Below are 20,648 nucleotides of genomic sequence, written 5' to 3'. Positions count from 1 at the left end.
CCTTACGTAATGTTTCCAAGAAGACACAGGAAACCGACATTTTTTTAAACTGATTGCCTGCCAAAAACACAGTATCAATGAATATTGATATGAAATAGGCTAATATACACAGCTGGAAGCTTTTATTAACACACCGTCCCTAAATGTTCTTATGTAACTAAGTTGTTTTGTACATACACAGTGGGTTCCAACACTGATGAGTAGTATGTGTATTGTGTAATATACTGTGAATGTTATAGTTAATGTGATGTAGGGTATGTAACTAGTCCACTTTTCCAATTTGCTTTAGTGATTTAATAATAGCTTTGGACACTATCCATCTACCCAATACAAGTTGGTTGTTTGATGTTATAAAACCTGATTGACCTTATCCTGTCCTTTTGATTTATTTTCAAGGTTCCCCTGTCCAGTTGGGTGACTCCTTCTGGAGTGACACCACTTGCCATCAGAGGTGCACCTGTACCTCAGCGGGCCTGCAGTGCCAAAACCAACCCTGTTCCTTCTCCCAAATCTGCCGTCGTGACCATTTCCAGTTCTCCTGCCAGACGGTACAGAGACGCACCTGTACCATCACTGGCGATCCTCACTACTACACCTTTGATCGTCAAGTATTTCACTTCCAGGGCACCTGCACTTATGTCCTGTCTGAGCAGTGTGGCCGTGCAGGTCTGCCCTACTATCGTGTGGAGGGCAAGAATGAACACAGGGGCAGCACCCGGGTGGCATGGACTCGACTAGTCAAAGTGTTTGTTTATGATGAAGTTATTGAGCTTGTCAAGGGCCACCGTGCTGAGGCAAAGGTTAGTCATTTTGTTAAGCCTAATTTATACTGTACTCCATTGTATTATTTTCTCGCTTGAAGAAAATAACTGATTTTCATTTGAAAAACATATTTTCAGTTGAAAATCAATTCATGCATTTTGTCTGACAATTATGCTAATTAATCTGCAGGTGAACGGAAGCTACGTTGCCACACCATTCTCCCTCCATAACAACAGCGTCCAAGTCTACCAGTCAGGATTTTCTGTGGTTGTGAGCACTGATTTTGGCTTGCTGGTATCCTATGATGCCTACCATTATGTCACGATCAAAGTGCCCTACGATTACCAGAATGCCACTTGTGGCCTCTGTGGCAACTTCAACAACCACGCCCAGGATGACTTCCGGACCCGTCAAGGCCAGGTTGTGAGCTCTGATGTTGTCTTCGCTAATAGCTGGAAGGCGTTAGGGGATGACGATCCTGGTTGTGGACCCCGATGCGGAGGCCTGGACTGTGCTGGCTGCACCTCGGCTCAGACAAATCTCTATAGCAACAATGAACACTGCGGCATCCTGCAGAACCCATCCGGTCCCCTCGCTAATTGTCATCGACAGATCCCCCCACAGACATATGTGGACAGTTGTGTGTATGATCTGTGTGTAGGAGGAGGGTACCAGCCTATCCTGTGCCAGGGCCTCAGTACTTATGCCAGACAGTGTGAACAGCATGGGATCCAGGTGAACACCTGGAGGCAACCCGGCTTCTGTGGTATGTGTTAACTACTTACTGCATGTCGAAACCACACAGCAATGTTTTGCCTTGGGGCAAAAATGTCAATGATATCAATGTCAATACATTTTTATGTCTTAATTTGTCCAGAAATCCCCTGCCCATCCAACAGTCACTTCGAGCCACGCGGCACTGGGTGCCCTGCGACTTGTGTCAACCCCAATGCAACCCAGAATTGCCCCATTCCTTCTCAAGAGAGCTGCATTTGCGACTCAGAACACGTCCTCAGCGGTGGTGTCTGTGTCCCTCTCGCTCAGTGTGGCTGTACCTTTGAAGACCGCTACTACAGGTCGGGACAAACTATCATCCTGGACAATGACTGCGGGAGGAGCTGTCGCTGCAGTCATGGCTCCATGACCTGCCACTCTCAGGGATGTGGTCCACTCGAGTCTTGCAGGGTGGAGGACGGCGAACGGGGGTGCAGATCTAACGGCCATGAAACTTGCTGGGTGAAGGGACCGAGATCCTACCGCACATTTGATGGACTGACGTATGAGTACCCTGGAGCTTGTCGGTTGACCCTCGCCAGGGTAATGGGATTGTCCCAGCACCCTCACTTCTCGGTGACAGCAGAGAAGGTCCCCAGAGGCAGAGATGGCTTTGAGCGCTTGTTGAAATTTGAGGCGGAGGGGACCCAGGTGTCTATTGACATAGGAGGAAGCAGCAGAGTGCATGTGAGTATTTCAGTTGCAAAATTAGATTTCAGAACATGACATATTCTGCTTTGTATTATTACATTAACAGGCTTGTAATATCTGTCTTTTCTCCCCCCCTTGGATTAAGTAATGTCTTATTCCCCCTGCAGTGAATCCTTACGCTCAACCTCTTATGTTGTTTTTTTGCTTAGGTTGATGGTCAGGTCGTTGGACTTCCATTTACTACTGCGTCCAACCGAATCCGCATCTTCCACAGCAACGTCCACAGCATCATCATCCACACCTCTTTTGATGTGGTCATACAAGCAGACTGGCCTCACTTGGTGCGCGTCACAGCGCCCAGTGTCTACAGCGGTTCACTTGGTGGACTCTGTGGTAACTACAACGGTCATCAGCATGATGACTTCCGTACACCCAATGGCATTTTGGTCAACAGCTCTCAGAGTTTTGGTGACAGTTGGCGGGACGGCTCTCTGTCAGCACACTGTGTGGAAAGCGGCGGGCAGAATCGGAATCAGGACAACGCAACAAATTACAATTCCAATCAACACTGTGGCGTAATGACATTGACAAGTGGGCCATTCGCCGTATGCCAGGCCAGGGTGGACCCACGCGACCATGTAGAGGAGTGTGTGGAGGACATGAGGGAGGCAAGGAATCCAACTGTAGCTATGTGCGAGGCTCTGCGTGATTATGCACTGCTGTGCCAACAAACTGGCATCACCTTAGGGGACTGGAGGAACACCACAGGCTGTGGTAAGAACATTGTTCTTGCCCTTTCAGAGCTCTACATTGTTCATTTGATATTGATCATTTTCATGACCTTTGTGCTTTGCTCCTTTTCCAGTGCAAACGTGTCCATCTAACAGCCACTATGAACTGTGTGGCACTTCCTGCCCTTCCTCCTGCCCCAGTCTGTCCTTCCCCTTTTACTGTGCCACCGTGTGCCAGGAAGGGTGCCAGTGTGATGATGGCTTCCTCCTCAGTGGCAACCGGTGTGTGCCAACCATCGGCTGTGGATGCCAGCATGAGGGCCGCTATCGGCAAGCTGGTGAGAGCTTCTGGGCTGGTGAGGAGTGTCAGAGCTACTGTAGCTGTAACGGCATCACTGGCGCGGTCCACTGTACGCCCAGAACCTGTGCTCCGCAGGAATCCTGCCGGGTGACGGACGGTGACTATGGCTGCCACCCAAGTCCCCATGGCACCTGTTCTGCCTCCGGGGACCCTCACTACCTCACCTTTGATGGCCATGCATTTGACTTCCAGGGGACCTGTCGCTATGTTCTGGCGACCGTGTGCAATGTCACCGGTCTGCATCCGTTTCAAGTAGATGCCAAGAATGAGGCATGGCGAGGATCCAGTGTTTCTATCACGGCTGAAGTGTTTGTCAGTGTGTGGGGCTACCAGGTCCACATGTCAAGGGGGAGACGTGGAGAGGTGCAGGTAAGTCATGCATGTGTGAACCAGTAATTGCCTTGTTGCATTGTATAATGTTTAGTACTATTGCAGAGCTCATTAGGAAAAACAAGCACATTGTTATTTAACCCATTCTGACCTGAGATCAGATTCATACGAGGTTTCCGCCGGACACACACTGGTCTGATGAACCCATTCTGACCTGAGATCAGATTCTAAAAATGTCAGTCGTTCTTCGATTTTTTTCAAAAATAGCAGACCTACAAGCTCGTATCGCGCCACTCGGTGGCGCGATATGAGCTTGTAGATCTGCTATTTTTCAATAGCTAAAGCATAACATGATGCCGACACCAAAATGGGTGCCCGTTCAGAATGGGTTAAAAAAAAATATATACTTTTATCAAATTATTATCATTTCAACTTTCCTCTAAGGTGAATGGCGTGTCTAGAAACTTGCCTATTCTCTTGGATGGTGGTCGTGTGTCTATCTATCTAAGTGGACATCGCACATTTGTCAATACCGACTTTGGACTCAGTGTCAGCTATGATGGGTCAACTTGGGTGTCCATCTCTGTACCGTCAAACTATAGGTATGTTTCATGTATATTTTTGCTGTTAATTAAATGTCTTGCTCTAGTTTTAAATAATAACTATTCATTTCAAATCTCTAAAAGTATTCACATCTTGCAAGCGTCAGCAACATCTATCTATAAATGCACCATGTCTGTGTGTACGTCTCTGTAATCCACGTAACTCGAGAACCCGGATGGTTAGCTCAACTGTATGGGCACCTAGGCTGCCAAACCAGACGGACGGCGTGCCGCGCGTTATTTGCTACACACATTGACATGACAGGCTGTCACTCATAACCTTGGACTTGCAAGACAAAAACAAAGTATAATTTAAAAAAAAATGTTTTCACTCATTTCAAAAATAGTGGCAGAACATGCGGACTGTGTGGGAACTTCAACGGGAACCAGAATGACGAGTTCCTCACGGCCGCTGGACTTGTGGCCTCTTCTGCCACTGTGTTTGGCAATGCCTGGAAGGTGCCCAGCAACGACACCTGCAGTGAAGGGTGTGGCGCGTCCTGCCCGCGCTGTGCCAACGAGGCGCCCTCTAGGGCCCAATGTGAGGTGATCCGAGCCTCTGAGGGCCCCCTCAGTTTCTGCCATGGGGAGGTGGACCCAAGGCCTTACTTCAATGACTGTGTGTTTGATGTGTGCATCACGGAGAGCAGAGGCCAAGATGTGCTGTGCAGAGCTATTCAGACTTACGTCAGCGCCTGCCAATCTGCCAATGTTAGAATCTACCCTTGGAGGCAGAACACTGTCTGCGGTAAGTTAACAAGCTTTATACTCAATTCAGTCAGACAACTCAAGGAGGATGTAATATATATATATTTATTATTTATTGAATATAGGATAATCAATGCAATATATTTATTATGGTTTGGCGATGTATTGGATCTGCTTTTTAGGTACTCAGGTCAAGCGCATCAGTCCCGACCATAGGGACTAGTCTGAATCCCCCGTACCTAAACAGTAGATCCAAAACGACAGGTGGTAGCTGGGGTGGAGGTGGGTGAGCACTTTGTATACAGCAGCGCACAGTATACAAAAAAGCAGCAGCAAGCAAGCAAGCAGGAGGATGAATGCAAAACCTTCGGTTAACAGTTTCCGTGCCGGGAATGGATTACTCCAGGTTAATGTCGCTGCCATAAAAGACTTACGCGACTTTTGTTTTATGTGTTTAATCCGCCGTAATGTAAACAAAAAAAAGAAAATTCTTTTTCGCCGCTTAGGAAGAGAGGAGGTGCATTTCGTGTTGACAATGAACCGGAAATCGTCACATGCTGTGAGCTGCTAGGGCTTCTGGGAAATTGAGGCCAATGCAAACGCATTGGGTTCAACGCCTCATGGAGGCGGGTCCTGTGCTGCCTCTTCTCGGTGTAGCAAGATGGCGGGTGGTTCGATCGTTCATAACAAACGGGGGGAGCTATTTTCGCTCGATTTTCGCGGATTAAAAGCCCAAATAATTCAGCGTGTGCTCTAAAGGTAATACAACAATCTCGGCAGTGAAGGGGGGTTGATTAAAATGCGGGTTAATCGTAAAAAACAGTCAAACTGTTAAAGTAGCCGGTATGAGAGATTGGGTGAGCGTGTGATTGGCTGAGTGAATCATGTGGATGAGAGCCTGATGCTGCGGCGGCCCAATTAATGGCCGGCGAGCTGACTGAGGTTCCCTGACTGAACTTGCTCATATCTATTGTTCTCGGCTCTGTACATGCAGTAGGCCTATCAGTGTATCAGTAGAAAATGCAGTCAGACAAGGATTATGAATTATGCCATTAGACAGAATAATAAATTAACTGCAGTAAGTTAACAAGCTTTATACTCTGGCATCCAAGACATCTGGGTCAAATCTATTGTTCTCGGCTCTGTACATGCAGTATCAGTGTATCAGTAGAAAATGCAGTCAGACAAGGATTATGAATTATGCCATCAGACAGAATAATAAATTAACTGCAGTAAGTTAACAAGCTTTATACTCTGACATCCAAGACATCTGGGTCAAATCTATTGTTCTCGGTGCAGTATCAGTATCATGCAGTATCAGTGTATCAGTAGAAAATGCAGTCAGACAAGGATTATGAATTATGCAATCAGACAGAAGAATACATTAACCGCCCTTGTCACCCAGTCAAACAAAGTTTTTATCAACGATTCTATACTGGAAGTACTGTATCAGCCAAGCCTACTTAGATGGTCAAGAGTAGGAAAGATTGATTGATTAATTTATTAACAGTTTGCAGAATTACAGTACATTTCAAGTACAACTCAATACAATAACTGTGAGTGGACGACACCATAAAGCATTACACTTGTTTACAATAAGGCCCACCATTTTCAATTCATCGGTTCAATTCAAAACGGTAGACCTGGGAGAAAACTGGATAGCGACCATTGTGTGTCTCGCTGTGAATCCTCAAAGCAACTGGCATGAAGGAGCTGGGGAACCTGGGGAAGTGAATCTGTTATTTCCTCACTTGCTCAGATACCCCACTATATCTAGGTGGAGGGGGTGGGAGGGATTCTCTATGATGGCATCCAGCTTATGCACCATGCACTCCTCCACCCCCTTCAGTGAGGTCCCCACGACAGAGCCTGCCTTCCTCACCAGCCTGTTTAGGAAGGCAGGCTACTGTATATCACTATATTAGTACAAGTCCAGTCAGACCAGGCTTATTAAGATATCAGCAGACGGATGAATAAACAAGCCTCCTTTACTGGAAGTACTTTATCAGCCAAGACTACTTTATACTGTAGTCAGACAAGTTTTATTGAGATACCATCAAAGAGAACAATAAACAAGCTTTTGTTACTGGAAGTACTTTAAAAGCCAAGCCTACTTCACAGGAAGAATGAAACGTGCCTACGCTACTGTATAAACTAAGCCTTCCTTACTTTCTCCCTTGCAGGGCTTGATTGTCCAGCAAACAGCCATTATGAGCTTTGTGGCACAGACTGCGGGCACACATGTGCCAGCAGCATCGATGCTAGCTGCGAGCAAGTGTGTGCCGAAGGCTGTTTCTGTGATGAGGGTTATCTCAGGAGTGGAGGCCAGTGTGTCCCTGTGGAACAATGTGGCTGCCAGTACGATGGATTCTACTTTGGGGTAATTAAGTTGCTTTCCAGTCAGTTCCTCATATTTTCTTTTCACATAACCTTTTGAAGTACTATATGTCCCTTACAAATAAAAAGCTTCACTAACAAATCCAACCCTTCCCCGACTGTGTAGTCTCAGGGATTTCACTGCTAGAGGCATTTTGTAGGGTATGAGCCGTATGACATAAAGATTTTAACCGCATGGTATACTCAAAAACAACAATAATACAATTTCAGATTAAAATATTAACAGTAGGATTTGACCAGGATGATCCACACATATTGGCCACTTTGATTTCCTTGGGCTTATACAAGTAAAGATTTACGTTTCGATGGATCGTCAGGTCATATGGTCACATGACCTGACAAAGATGTGACCGATACACCGAAACGTTGTAATCCCTCAAATATAATATTAATATTATGTTCCAACTTTAACACACCAGTTCTATTTTGTGCAAGAAAAATAAGTTGAAATATAGATTGTCTCCTCCCTCCTCATCAACTCACCTGCCTTTCATTATCACCCAGCCAATCCCTGGTGCAATCACCACAGCATAAATACACCTGCGGTCTCTCAACCAAGTTGTTTGTTCTGCTCCACGACAGACCAAACATGGGTTGTGAGTACTGCACTTGTAGATCGGCTATTTTCACTATTCTTCAAAATCGCCATCCTCCTCCACCCCAACCTCCTCCTTCCGCCTCGATTCTCTAGGAATCCAGGGGGGGGCAGTGACGGAGCAGAGACGACCAGCCGCTCATTCCGAGTATAGAGCAAAGATGACCGTCAGCTCCAGAGACTACGCCCCCACCCTGAGTCTCGCCTAGCCCTGTAAACATGACTCTCGTATTCATACGAGAGTCATGACGCAACTTCACCCTGGTTTTTGCAGAAGCTACATTTACAAATAATTAAAATATATCAACATTCGCATTTCAAATATAAAGTACTCACAAAGTGTCCCACGGGTGTTAGTTAGTAGCAGCGCCAGCGATTAGAATTTCTGCATCCCGCGTTGTTTAATAAAAAGCATTTTATCCGAGGTGTTATTTTGCCATTGGCTTTCAACTACGCGCCCCTATCGGTCGGGAGGAGGGTGGCACTCGGTGTGTTCGATATAGGTACGCTGACCGCCCTGCCAATACAGACTAATAGGCTCCCGGTGTGCAACTGTGGATTTCCCAAACGAACCCCGTTTGAAAAAAGTAGCCGGAGAGCTCGGACAAAAATGCTTTTTTATTAAAGAACGCGGGACGCAGCAATTCTAATCGCTCGCGCTGCTACTAACTAACACCCGTGGGACACTTTGTGAGTACTTTATATTTGAAATCTGAATGTTTATATATACGGAAATCTTGTAAATGCAGCGACTGCAAAAAACAGGGCAAAGTTACTGCATGACTGTCATGATAATTATCATGGCAGTCATGTTCCAGGGCTAAGTCTCGCCCTACCTTGGGTTCCTCACTCCACTCCGCATTCATCTCATTCAGTTTCAATAAACTGGCCTACTACTGTACAACTACAGCCTGAGCCTACAGTACAGGTGCAGAGTGGAAAAACAACTTAAGAACCACTGACAATATGAAACGGAAGTAAAGCAAACTCGGGTAGAACAACAAACCACCAACATGATTTCTGAGTGCAGTGTGCTTCTCCCTTTCCCTTATGCGTTACAGGCTGGGGAGACTTTCTGGACACCCGGTTGCTCCCAGCGATGTGAATGCTTTGCCCCGAATGATCTGCGTTGCTCTGCTGTATCCTGTACCCCCACGCAAGAGTGCACGATCGAAAACGGCCAACTAGGCTGCTTTGATGCATTGACCACCTGCACTGTGTGGGGGGACCCCCACTATGTCACCTTTGATGGTGCACTGGCTCATTTCCAGGGCACATGCTCTTACGTCATCACAGAGAGTGTGAATAGCCCTGCCAATGAAACTGGGTTCAGAGTGGTCGCGACTAACAATCACCGTGGCAGCAATCGTGTATCATTTGTGTCAGCAGTGGACATATACCTGGCGAATCAACAAGAGACAGCCCATGTCAGGATTGGAGCCAACAGGAGAGTGAAGGTAAATTAATTGGAAAACGCAACTATTATGCCACTGAGCTTGGGACACAGCAACACAGCTGCTAGTTATTTTATTAACATACTCTACCATACAGATTGGTTAAAACAACGTTGAATTCATTAAAATGACTAATTAATAAATAACAGTATTGTAGCTTCAAAGATCATTAATACGGTTTCTACATCTATCTGTGAACACATATCAGTATAAGCATAATTAGCTGAATATTCATTATCAGTGCTTCTCTCTCTTATGTTCCAGGTTGACAACAGTGATGTGTCTCTCCCTGCCACTGTGGGCAGTCTAGCTCAGGTGGAAAGTGATGGATCTTATGTAGTGGTCAACACCCGCCATGTGATTGTCCAGTTTGATGGCCGGAGCACTCTGTTGGTCAGAGTGGGTCAGAACCACCGCAACAGAGTTGTTGGCATGTGTGGTAACTTCAACGGTGACCCTGCAGATGACAAGGCCTTGCCCGACGGCACGGTGGCACAGAATGACAACGATTTTGGTGATGGCTGGAAGTCTCCAACCAGCCGTTCTGGGTGAGCCAATTATCGACTGATATTTTCCGGTCTTTTATTTGCACAGTACAAAACAGTACAAAAGGTAACAATTTCTTAAAATACACAAGACATAAGTGCTGAGATGAGAAAATAATCCCATATAGGGTTTATACAAGGTTCTCACCTAAAATAATAAACAAGTAGTAAGTTAAACCTATTAATCAAACATAAAACACGACAAACGTGTGAAGCTGAACGTGGTACGGCTGAAGTGAGGATGGAGATTATTGGATTGTCTAGTAGAATTATAAGCATGAACTTGCGAGTTGGTCATAAAATATACTTTGAAAGGTGTAGTAAGCATATTGGAAAGGTACGTGCATTTATAAATGAAAGAACAGGACTGGACTGTGTGTTAATGTCATAGATAGACAATATATTTAGAGGAACAGATGGAGCCACATGGTTATAGAAGAGGTAGCTATATTTCAAGCAACACGGCTGTAGGGTGAAATATAAATTTGGCTTCATATCCTTAGATGTGGGGCCACAGATGACCGTAGCGGTGGCGGCGTAGAGAACTGTCGCTTCAGAGAGGAGTACTCACAGCTGTGTAGCGTCCTCACCAACGCTACTGGCCCGTTCAGCACCTGCCACCTGCACTCTGACCCTCAGCCATTCTTCGCTTCCTGTGTCTATGACCTCTGCCTCTACTCGCCGGCCAATGGCATGCTGTGTTCTGCTGTCTCGTCCTATGAGACAACCTGTGCAGTCTTGGGTCTGGAAATCCCACAGTGGCGTTCTGCTTTGCAGTGTGGTACGTAGACTAGACAGACACTACTTGACAAAGAAAGATTAATGGTTTAAAATAATAAATAAATAACTTTCCTTGTCCCAAGGTATTGCCCACTCTTTCTTACGCTGTCTTGTTTATGTCTCCATGTCTCCAGCGGAGACAGACCCCTGTGAGGAGCTGGACTGTGTCGAGCATGAGTGGTGTGGGGAGAAGCGTGGTGTCCACGGCTGCTTCTGTGATGAGAACCACCATCGCCGCAACAACGAGAGCTATGGTAAAGTACAGGTCACACTGAACAACTATGATGAAACCCTCTTTCGACAGTTAACAGCACTATTAACAGTGCTGTATGGATTGTCTGTTAATTACATGAATGCAGTTGTTCTGATAGTGTAGGCTTGTACTGCATGCCAAGTCAGCCCATCAGGGCCCTGTGACATGGGAACAATCTACATGGGGTGTAGAGGTTCAGGAGTCTGAAACACTCAAGTATGGCGTGCGTGCGTGGATAGAGGAAAGTAGACAATGAATGTTTATGAAAGACAAGTCATATGCGACACTTCTTTCATGCAATACATGCTGTAGAGATCATACACAATGTTGCTATTATTATTAAGACAAGGAAATGAAGATACACGCACACTGTGGGCTCCGATGCTAGTGAAGTGCCTTTATTTGCACAAAAAAGTTGACCGTGACGTTTCGAGCACAATGCTCTTCCACAGACTCTGGGTCTGAGGAAGAGCATTGCGCTCGAAACGTCAGTCAACTTTTTTGTGTGTGTATATACAGTACTACTACCGCTCGGCATCTGCCCCAGTTTGGGTTGGATGTGCATGTCTTTGTACTTTTTCGCTATTATTATTAAGGGCATAATATGCCTTCTGGCACAGATTTGCACTATATACACATTTCTAGTTGTTGTTGTTGTTTTTGGTGTATTACATTATAAAATATATTCTGATCTCTCTCTCCCCTACTTAGATTCATTTGTCTCCTGTGCCAGTAGTGCAGCCAACATGTCCTTGTCTCGCTGTCAGCTGTTTGAAGCTGGCTTCCATCCTGAGGTCCTCCATCTCAAGGACTCATCCTGCAATGGGACACTCCAGAACGGAAGGCTGGTGTTCCACTTCGATAACAATGCAGAGCAGTGTGGCACAGTTCTCTCGGTACAAATGTCCAAAGTCTAGAATATTGTAGTTAAAGTACTTTTATCAGCACACTAGATACCTGTCTAGGGTAGGATTGATGCTGTATAGTAAAGTATATTCGTTTTTACTCGAGTTCAAGGCTTTTGCGAAATTCAAATGTATTCACTATTCAGCGTCTAAACGCATTCAATCAACCTACAAATAAAAACCCAGCCAGCTGAATACTTTTATGCTTCGCTACATGACCCTTTCGTTTAAGTATAAATTTGCATCCCTAATACACTTTTGTCATTTCCCCTGATAGAGCAATGGGTCCTACTTCATGTACAAGAACGTCATCTCGGGTGATGTGGACCCCCATGACAGGATCATAAGCCGCGAGAGGAACATCCACCTGCCTTTCAGCTGCGAGTACCCTCTGAGCCTGTCTCTGTCCATGGCTATCGGCATTAACCCCATGGAGAGGTAAGAGTACCCTCTGAGCCTGTCTCTGTCCATGGCTATCGGCATTAACCCCATGGAGAGGTGAGAGCCACTGCATCCCATTACCCAGAATAAATGCCAACGGAAATAAAAGCCTGGGTATACCGAGGCTACCCAAAACACATTCCACCACAATCCCCTTATTTCATACGCATCCTTCCATTGGAAGGCGCCAAGGTGGTTTTAGTTAAGTCTGTTCTGGTGCATGAATTACTCGTTGTAACTAGGGCCGGGACTAATTGCGATTAATTTAGATTAATTAACTACAGAAAAATTTATCGCGATTAACTACAGATAAATTAATCGCACCTTTTTTTTCACCGCGGAATGTTTCTCACTGGGCGCTTTTCTATAGTACTGAAAACTGGAAATAATAAAAAGTCACCCCATTTTGTGTTGCCTAGAACTGGAGGTCTGACAAAAAACAGTAACAATATGAAGTAAGTACAGCTTTGTGATGTCACTGAGATGTACTTGTTACTGTTACTAAATCTTTTTCAGACCTCCAGTTCTAGGCAACACAGAATGGGGTGACTTTTATTATTATTTCCACAACAGGTATATTAATGACAGTAAAATGTTGAAAATGAGTGGTCACTATTCATTGATTCACTGGGATACCAAAAATCATTAAAAAAAAAAAAAGGTTTCTCGCTGTTCTCGGGTTGAATATTGATATGCGATTAAAATGCGATTAATCTAGATTAATTAATCGCAAAGCCTCTGATTAATTAGATTAATTTTTTTAATCGAGTCCCAGCTCTAGTTGTAACATCTCAGACTGTTGGCCTCAGCTTCATTGAGGTGTGAGCCAGACCATTTTCGGATATCTTTTGTGTCTTGAATGGAGATTAATTGTAAAATACAATACACTACACTACCTACTAGTATTATTATTATTTTTATTTTTTTGTGTTGAATCAAATTATTACTTGGTTTTCAATATTTCTTACCTGCTAACTTTGATCACCTTATATATATATAATTTATTTGTTTTGTTTTTCTGTAGCATTGTGTCCAGGAGACTTCCATCAGGGATTGGCAACTATCGTATGAGAATGATCCCATTCTTGGACGCCGGCTACCATTTCCCCTACACCGGTGACGGTAACATGGAAGTGGAAATAGACCAGAGGATGTACATCGAGGTGCGATCGGAGGGAGTGGACAGGCACCAGATCGCCACTGTTCTGGACTCCTGCTGGGCCACGCCTGTCAACAACGCCAATTATCCTGTCCGCTGGGATCTCCTTGTTAGAGAGTAAGCAATCTAATTATTTGTATTCAATTTTATTATGGTGCCAAATCCTAACAAGTTGTCTCATGACAAGATACATAATACTGTAGAGCAGAAGCCAAACATTTCTCCCGCGGGAGAAAGAAACACATGTAACATGTTTTTTTTTTTTTTCATTTAAAACATTGAAAATAAATAAATGTGTTGATTGACGTGTTAAAGCCGGAACACAATCAAATAATTGATCATTAAAGTAAAATCCTCTGAAAACACACTCAGCCCACATATCAGGTGGATGGGCCACAAGTAAGATTTTCATCCAGAAAGGGAGAGAATCACAGAAAATCAGAACATGGCTCTTGATGGGCGTGACCAACCGCCAGAGGATGTATTTCATAGGAGTTACTGTGTGATTTAATGTGATGAGTATTGACAATGGTAACTGATCCCTTGCACCTGCACAGTAAAATAATCAGTGTTATTTATATGAGTGTTTTAAAAAAATTACATATTTACATTTTTAATATAGTACAGATATCGCAAGGCAATTTGTAGCCCACAAACATCCTGAAACACTTGTCTTCTCTGTTTCAGCTCCACTAGTATTTCCCTCCTTGATCTAGCTGCTACATTGTTTTGTAATAATTGCAACATATTTCCCTGTGGTTCAGGTGTCCTAATGAACAGGACACTACAGTAGAACTGGACATGAATGGTGTCTCCGACGTGGCACGTTTCTCCTTCAAGATGTTCACCTTCAACAACTTCTCCACCATCTACCTGCACTGCCAGATCCACTTGTGTCTGATACACCAGCAGGACTGCACTGCTGTATGTATCCATGTTTGTGTGTGCGACTGTGCGTGTGCATGACACAGTTTTGCGAAAAAGTATAAATTAGTATGCTACAGTGTCTTTGAGCTTCGGCTAAATGTCTCAAGCAGGACTGCACTGCTGTGTGTGTGTGTGTGTGTGTGTGTGTGTGTGTGTGTGTGTGTGTGTGTTCCCATGACAGTTTTATCACATAGTATACATAATACATTTGTATCTTTAGTGTCTTTGAGGATCGGCTAATAATATGAATGCTACTTTCCTGCAGCATTGCTACCCTGGCGACCACCATAGACGACGCAGGTCCTATGACATTGCAGGTGTCACACTGGGACTGGGACCAATAACCTGGAAAGGTATGGGAGGTACAGTTATCTTATCTTTATGACGGTTATGTATAAATCCCATACATCTCTATTATTTATCTTAGTGATTTAATCACTTTTTCTTTTTTTAGGTGAACGGTCGATGAGGTCTGTGTTAAGAAGTGGCACTTCCAGTCACTTTGCATGCCTGCTGATCCTGGTAGTCACTTCACTGACTGTTGCAGCCCTGGCTTAAGAATTTAGGAACGTGCACGCACGCACGCGCGTGCGCACGTACACACGTCACGCACACAATATATACGCTTAATATATTCAGTAGATATCCAATAATAGCCAAGTGTGCAGATGTAAGTATATGCTGGTGATTGTGATTATGGAAATTAAGATTAAGTCAAATGTTTGCTAATTCTGTCTCTGAGTATGAGTACCTGTTTATGAAGGAAAAGCAACAGTAGGGGGCAGCAAAAGATCAACCACAGAAGACAGCATTGCTGCAGCTTCATACATGATGATATGCTCAGGGCATTTCAATATGCTCATACTAATGATTTATTCTGTATGTTATATGTAGGGCGTTCAACTCTTAGCTTTTCTGAACACTATATTGTAGCGGCCAGCTATGGCTGCAGCCAATAGGACTGTCTTGGGAGTGAGTGAAGGGGGTCCTATGTGGAGGCTCTGTGTGTGTAGTTGGGTTGAGAGCGCATGACTAACTATGATGAGCACAAATGCTGTTGTTACATGAGTGATCGTTGGATTAATAAAGAGATCTTTATCATTGGAAATACGTCTCTGCCTCCGGTTCCTGGGATAGTTACAATATATACTAAATAAATTTGACCTCTTAACAGATGGAAATGAGTTATAACACACAATTTCAAACAGGACATCCATACACACAACAACCAACACCATAACCATTGATTTGCAAAAGCTCTCACTTGACATGAAAGAGCCTGTCAGTGATACAGTGTGTCAGGTTGAGTTTCTCTCCCTTTTGAACCTCCATTGTCGGAGCCAGAGTTTGGGCAGACAATGCTGGTATCCCCTGTGTCCTCTTGTCTAGTGAGGAAATCCATCACTGTCCGCCAATGTGTCCTGAAACGGTACAGAGTGAGACCAGGGATATAACAATGATTATCACACGCACAGCAATTGTCATTGGTATGTTACAAATGTGCCAAAAGAGTGATTGGTTTCCAATACTTTCAACACTGTATCCTTTGGACACATTAATTTACATTACATCAAATTATCGTAATTCAATTAACAGGCAATCTTATAAAGGGTAAAGACCACCTGTAAGTGCATGTGCAATCACAGTATTGACCATATTTACATGGTCATTTTGTCATACTCAACCCTGACAAGGTGGGGCCACTGGGGTCACCCCCTCCAAGAAAACCGTTATTTTCAACAAATGTCAACAATAGTCTTCAAGGTTTCCATTTGTCTGTGATGGCAGCTGAATAGCTAAATACTTGTATGGGACTGAACTCTGATTGTTTGACAAGTTGGGCTTTCGTATGGTTCAGCATGGTTAATCCTGTGGCTTATGTAGCTTTTCCTGCCTTACAATGTCAACATGTGACAAGTGTGAGAGAAAGCGAGGCCACAGACTGGCCTTCATAAGGGCATGAGTGAGTACAAATCAAAGAGAACAGACAGAGAATAACAAAAACGACAGGAGAGAAGTATAGAGAAGAAGGGAAGGCAAGTAAACCATAATAACTGACGGCATCCATATCAGGTATCTTTATTCTTTAACGATTATTTTTGAAGAAATACATGCAACATTTCAATAAATGAGGGACAGGGAGGGTTGAATCAAATAAACTACACTTCTGTCGTTTCAGAGAGGAAACAGAGTATCTACGGTACAGGATTGTCTGACAGACACGTACTGTATGCCTACACATTTTAAACAGCTTTTAACACGAGTACAGGATGGAAAATGTCTATAACTGGTCATGATGCAAATCCACCCACATGGTACATGTATGATGAAAAGGCTTTCCAAAACTCAAAGGCACTGTACAGTATAGGTCTATATCCAGCTGAACCTCACATACCCATTTCATTCCACTCTGCCCAGTCACACATCCTTTTAATCCCTTTCACTTTCTTTCCTGCTCTGTCCCTCGTTCGGTCTCTTGTATTCTGTCTCTAATCCAATTGACTAAGTGCACTTCTATTCCTGAAGGCACACAAATCTTGTCCCCACAGTCCCCTCAAACACCACCCACATCTTTTGACCATAATGACATCCACATGTGGCTAAATGTTACTTACCGTTAGTTTGTAAACAGCTGTCACAAATACTTAATGACATTCTCTCTGATGCCAGTATCTCCTGTGCTAAAGCTGCATACTGTAGGCAACAAACTGTGGTTTCGGAGAGAAAGCTGCATGCTAAACTATGTAAAACTGTGCGGACTTAGCATCTGTGTCAAATACTACACAAACAATACGTCAAAATTGGTACAAAATATGAACATTATTATGTGCAACAACTACAAAGAGTCACTTCCCTTCAGTCGTACCGTACATATTACAGTAAACCCTGGAGTGATGATTTTACTTTGAGAAATAATTAACATGGATTTTGCTACATGAAGCCTTGACAGGTTCAAGTGAGCATACCATGCACCTCAATGGATGTCTTTGGTATTTCACATAGAAGTACTGTACCATTCATTCAGTCAGTCACTTTGTCTCAATAAACACCATCAAAGGAATACCACTCATTTTAAAGCATGCTGGATGGGCTCCATAAGCTGACATAGTACCATTCACGACTTCAAGTCATACCGCGTGAGACAGCTGGTTGTTTTTCAAAACGCTCCATTCAGATGTCCCCGCTTTCTTTTCAAAAACTCCTCCGATGTGTCCTCAGGGTGGGATTTCCTGCTGAGGTTCATCCAAATGTACCTTTCACTCTCCGACTGTGTCGTCAAGACCCTTAAATCACTGATCCCTTTTATTTCACCTTCAAGTTGTTTTCTGAGCCACCACTGTGTCACGACAGGGGTGTGTCATTGATTTGTAGCCTCAAGAGGAAGGTGAAGAGGGGGATAGAATGTGTGTGTGTGTGTGTGTGGGGGGGGGGGGGGGGGGGGAGAAGAGTGGCAGCTTGTTTACTTTTACAAGATGTTGAAGGCTTTGCCAGCTAAATTGGATTCCCTCATTGGGTCCCTGTTGTGGTGTGTTGGAGGGGTCAGCAATAGTCTCATCTGACCTTTGACATCCACTTTTTTCCACTTTACCCCTCTGTGTATGTCAACACTGATCACTATGCAACTTGCAAATAATTACATTTGAACTTGAGACTGTTTCTACTAAACTCAGCCTATATTGACAATATTATACCAATCACGTATGAAAATATTGAATAGAAATCAAAACATCTTTTTTGTCAGACAGAAAGGACTATCCATTGCATTGTCACATGCATATATTTAACTGTGCAATGGCCAGTCCAGTCCAGACAGCCTACTAATATATCAGTCACCTACAGTACTAATATCGCTACTCTTTTGCGCTGACCCCTGACGAATTCACAGTCACCGGTTGAAACACTTATTCTGCTTAAGGTTAAAGGTAAAACAATCAGGAGGTGTTTAAACACAGCAAATAGTTAGTGGATGAGCAAGGGACAGATGTTGCGTATTACAAGGATGAGGTGGACACGCTCTGCCACGTCTGGCACAATTTGTTCCACTACTGTGTGGACCGGTTAATCATTTACTCGAAGTATTGACCTAGTCTGTCTGTCTGTCTGTCTGTCTGTCTGTCTGTCTGTCTGTCTGTCTGTCTGTCTGTCTGTCTGTTTGTTCTCTCTCTCACGCACAATAGTTAATTACAGAGGTAAATCAGTGTAGAAAAGTTCATCCAAGCATTTGTAACATCTAACATCCTGCCACAACAAACAATCATAAATTATAATTGTCAGTCTGAGGCTAATGTGGCCATGCAGGCCCAGTATTAAACTCAAGGTTTGAATCCAGATGCTCCACAAATGTACCAGCTTCAGGCCTACGTCAAATTCCTTATGTAGCCCTGCTAATGCCTTTGTGGAAGAGCCGAGATTCAAATTATCTTGTGTTTTGAGAGAAAACTCAATTTAGAAAAGTATGTTTGCAGGTCATTGATGCCCAGTCATGCGGATGACACAACATGGATTAACATGCTTACTGTTTCCTGTCTCCCTTCTTTTTTTTTTTAGATATGTTTTTGCGGTTTACGCCTTTTTTTCCTCTTTTTTTTTTGAAGGGACAGACAGTAGGCTGACAGGAAACCGGAGAGAGATGGGGGAAGACATGCAGTAAAGGCCGTGTCGGGCTCGGGAGTCGAACCCGCGGCACACTGCGACTGGATTACTAGTCGGGTGCCCAGACGGTTACGCCACCGCCTGGGCCGTTTCCTGTCTCCTTATAGAAAATGCTGCGAACTAAATATCTATGTTTTCTATCACATTGTTTTCCTGTTTTCTTACACAAGGCCTACAGTGTCTTAATCAGGCCTTAGTCATCTATTGTTACTGTCTTGAGTAATTGGTATTCCCTGGTGAATTTAATACTCCTGAGAAGGTTGGACATTCAATGCGCTGCATCCTAGAACTCATGAAATGGACGCAACAAACCATGTGTGGAAAATCAGGATTATGTTAGGTTAACTAGATGTGCCATACAGTGTGCTTCATGGATATAGCATGGCATGCAGCATATCCATATCCTGTTCCCGAAACCCATGGGGCCAAACTTGATATTTCATAAGCCTGATACGCCAAAATATGCTTAATTTAAAGCTACAATCCAGACTTGATACATTAGTCTAATCTAACAACTGTTGTGGTTGGAGGTGGACTTCCCGCTCTACTACTAAATTTAGCTCGAGAGTAGGAACACTACTGGTTGACAAGAGGTATTGCCTGAAGCTCAAAGTGCAATATCTCCCCTGTCCAAGTGGGAGTTCTGTTTTAGCTCAGCATAGAAATGTCAGCCCTCGCGCAGGAGACCCTATAGCGCTGGTTCGAATCCTGGGTAGGACATAAATCTTGTGAATTGCAGCTTCAAATTCCGAAAACCATGTTATGTCCCATTCAAGGAGATGTAAAACCAATACTCTGGCTGCTGCTTATCAGCCCATCTTTCCTAGACATGATGGGTATTTGATTTATAATGTCTGTGGCCATGCTTTTTCCATCAGGCCACTGAAATATTAGATCAGAGTTTTACCAGGGGGCTTCCTCTTGCCATCTGGTTCTGTTGGTTAACAACACATGATCACTTCCACTGGTCCTATTCCTATACCTACTGGGTCCGTACATGTCTTGAGTTTACTGGCTTTAGATCAGCATTATTAAAGTTACAGTAACTGATGTATTCTTTTTTTGAGGGGCGCCAGCCCCTCATATGTCCAGCTTTGAGCGTTTGTGTGAACACAAACATTGTCCTAACACAAACATTGAATGTCATTGACAAAAACATTGACAATGAATGGCCAGTTTTGAGTGTTTGTGTAAACACAAACATTATTGTGTAAACACAAACATTGAAGACAAAAGTGAGGACGCAAATTGTGATTGGCCGGAATGAGATGATGTATGAGGTTAATTGTTAATGGTGCTCATCATTTCACACAGGTGTTAAATAGCTCTATTTTATCTTGGAGACTGGATGGGGCTATTAGCCGGTAGTATTAGCCGCTAATACTACCAGAATGCCCAAGGTTATGTCTCTTGGGAGATGGCACGGTGCTGCCACAGGGGGTCACCAAGGCACAACATGCATTGGTGACTGCAGGCCTTATTACTGCAGCTAGGTTGATACTGAGAAACTGGAAGAGCTCTGCTATGCCAGAGATCACAGACTGGACCCAACTTATGACTGAAACTGCATCCTTTGAATACTCAATTGCCAGGAGGAATAATGTCAAAGGGAAGTTCCAT

General features: G+C 43.9%; 1 protein-coding gene across 1 annotated transcript in view; it reads left to right on the top strand.

Annotated features, from left to right (window-relative positions):
• Positions 1 to 15,320, top strand: part of LOC310874569 (alpha-tectorin) — a gene marked incomplete at its 5' end in the record, with an annotated part of 34,081 nt that extends 18,761 nt beyond the window's left edge. Inside the window, 18 exons of the mRNA XM_083787427.1 lie at positions 397 to 800; positions 952 to 1,528; positions 1,640 to 2,223; positions 2,397 to 2,961; positions 3,053 to 3,648; positions 4,054 to 4,211; positions 4,559 to 4,959; positions 7,103 to 7,299; positions 8,973 to 9,368; positions 9,630 to 9,913; positions 10,414 to 10,691; positions 10,825 to 10,944; positions 11,655 to 11,839; positions 12,126 to 12,286; positions 13,314 to 13,565; positions 14,213 to 14,372; positions 14,641 to 14,737; positions 14,830 to 15,320. Of these exons, the coding sequence (XP_083643553.1) occupies positions 397 to 800; positions 952 to 1,528; positions 1,640 to 2,223; positions 2,397 to 2,961; positions 3,053 to 3,648; positions 4,054 to 4,211; positions 4,559 to 4,959; positions 7,103 to 7,299; positions 8,973 to 9,368; positions 9,630 to 9,913; positions 10,414 to 10,691; positions 10,825 to 10,944; positions 11,655 to 11,839; positions 12,126 to 12,286; positions 13,314 to 13,565; positions 14,213 to 14,372; positions 14,641 to 14,737; positions 14,830 to 14,933 (5,519 nt within the window). The 3' untranslated portion in view covers positions 14,934 to 15,320. The remainder of the gene's footprint in view (positions 1 to 396; positions 801 to 951; positions 1,529 to 1,639; positions 2,224 to 2,396; positions 2,962 to 3,052; positions 3,649 to 4,053; positions 4,212 to 4,558; positions 4,960 to 7,102; positions 7,300 to 8,972; positions 9,369 to 9,629; positions 9,914 to 10,413; positions 10,692 to 10,824; positions 10,945 to 11,654; positions 11,840 to 12,125; positions 12,287 to 13,313; positions 13,566 to 14,212; positions 14,373 to 14,640; positions 14,738 to 14,829) is intronic.
• Positions 15,321 to 20,648: the final 5,328 nt, after the last annotated feature.

This window comes from Protomyctophum parallelum (genome assembly GCF_964188405.1).
Source record: "Protomyctophum parallelum genome assembly, chromosome: 17".
In the NCBI taxonomy this organism is placed as follows: Eukaryota; Metazoa; Chordata; class Actinopteri; order Myctophiformes; family Myctophidae; genus Protomyctophum; species Protomyctophum parallelum.
The sequence above is the reverse complement of the archived record's forward strand: the minus strand, read 5'-3'. Positions and strand labels throughout refer to the sequence as shown.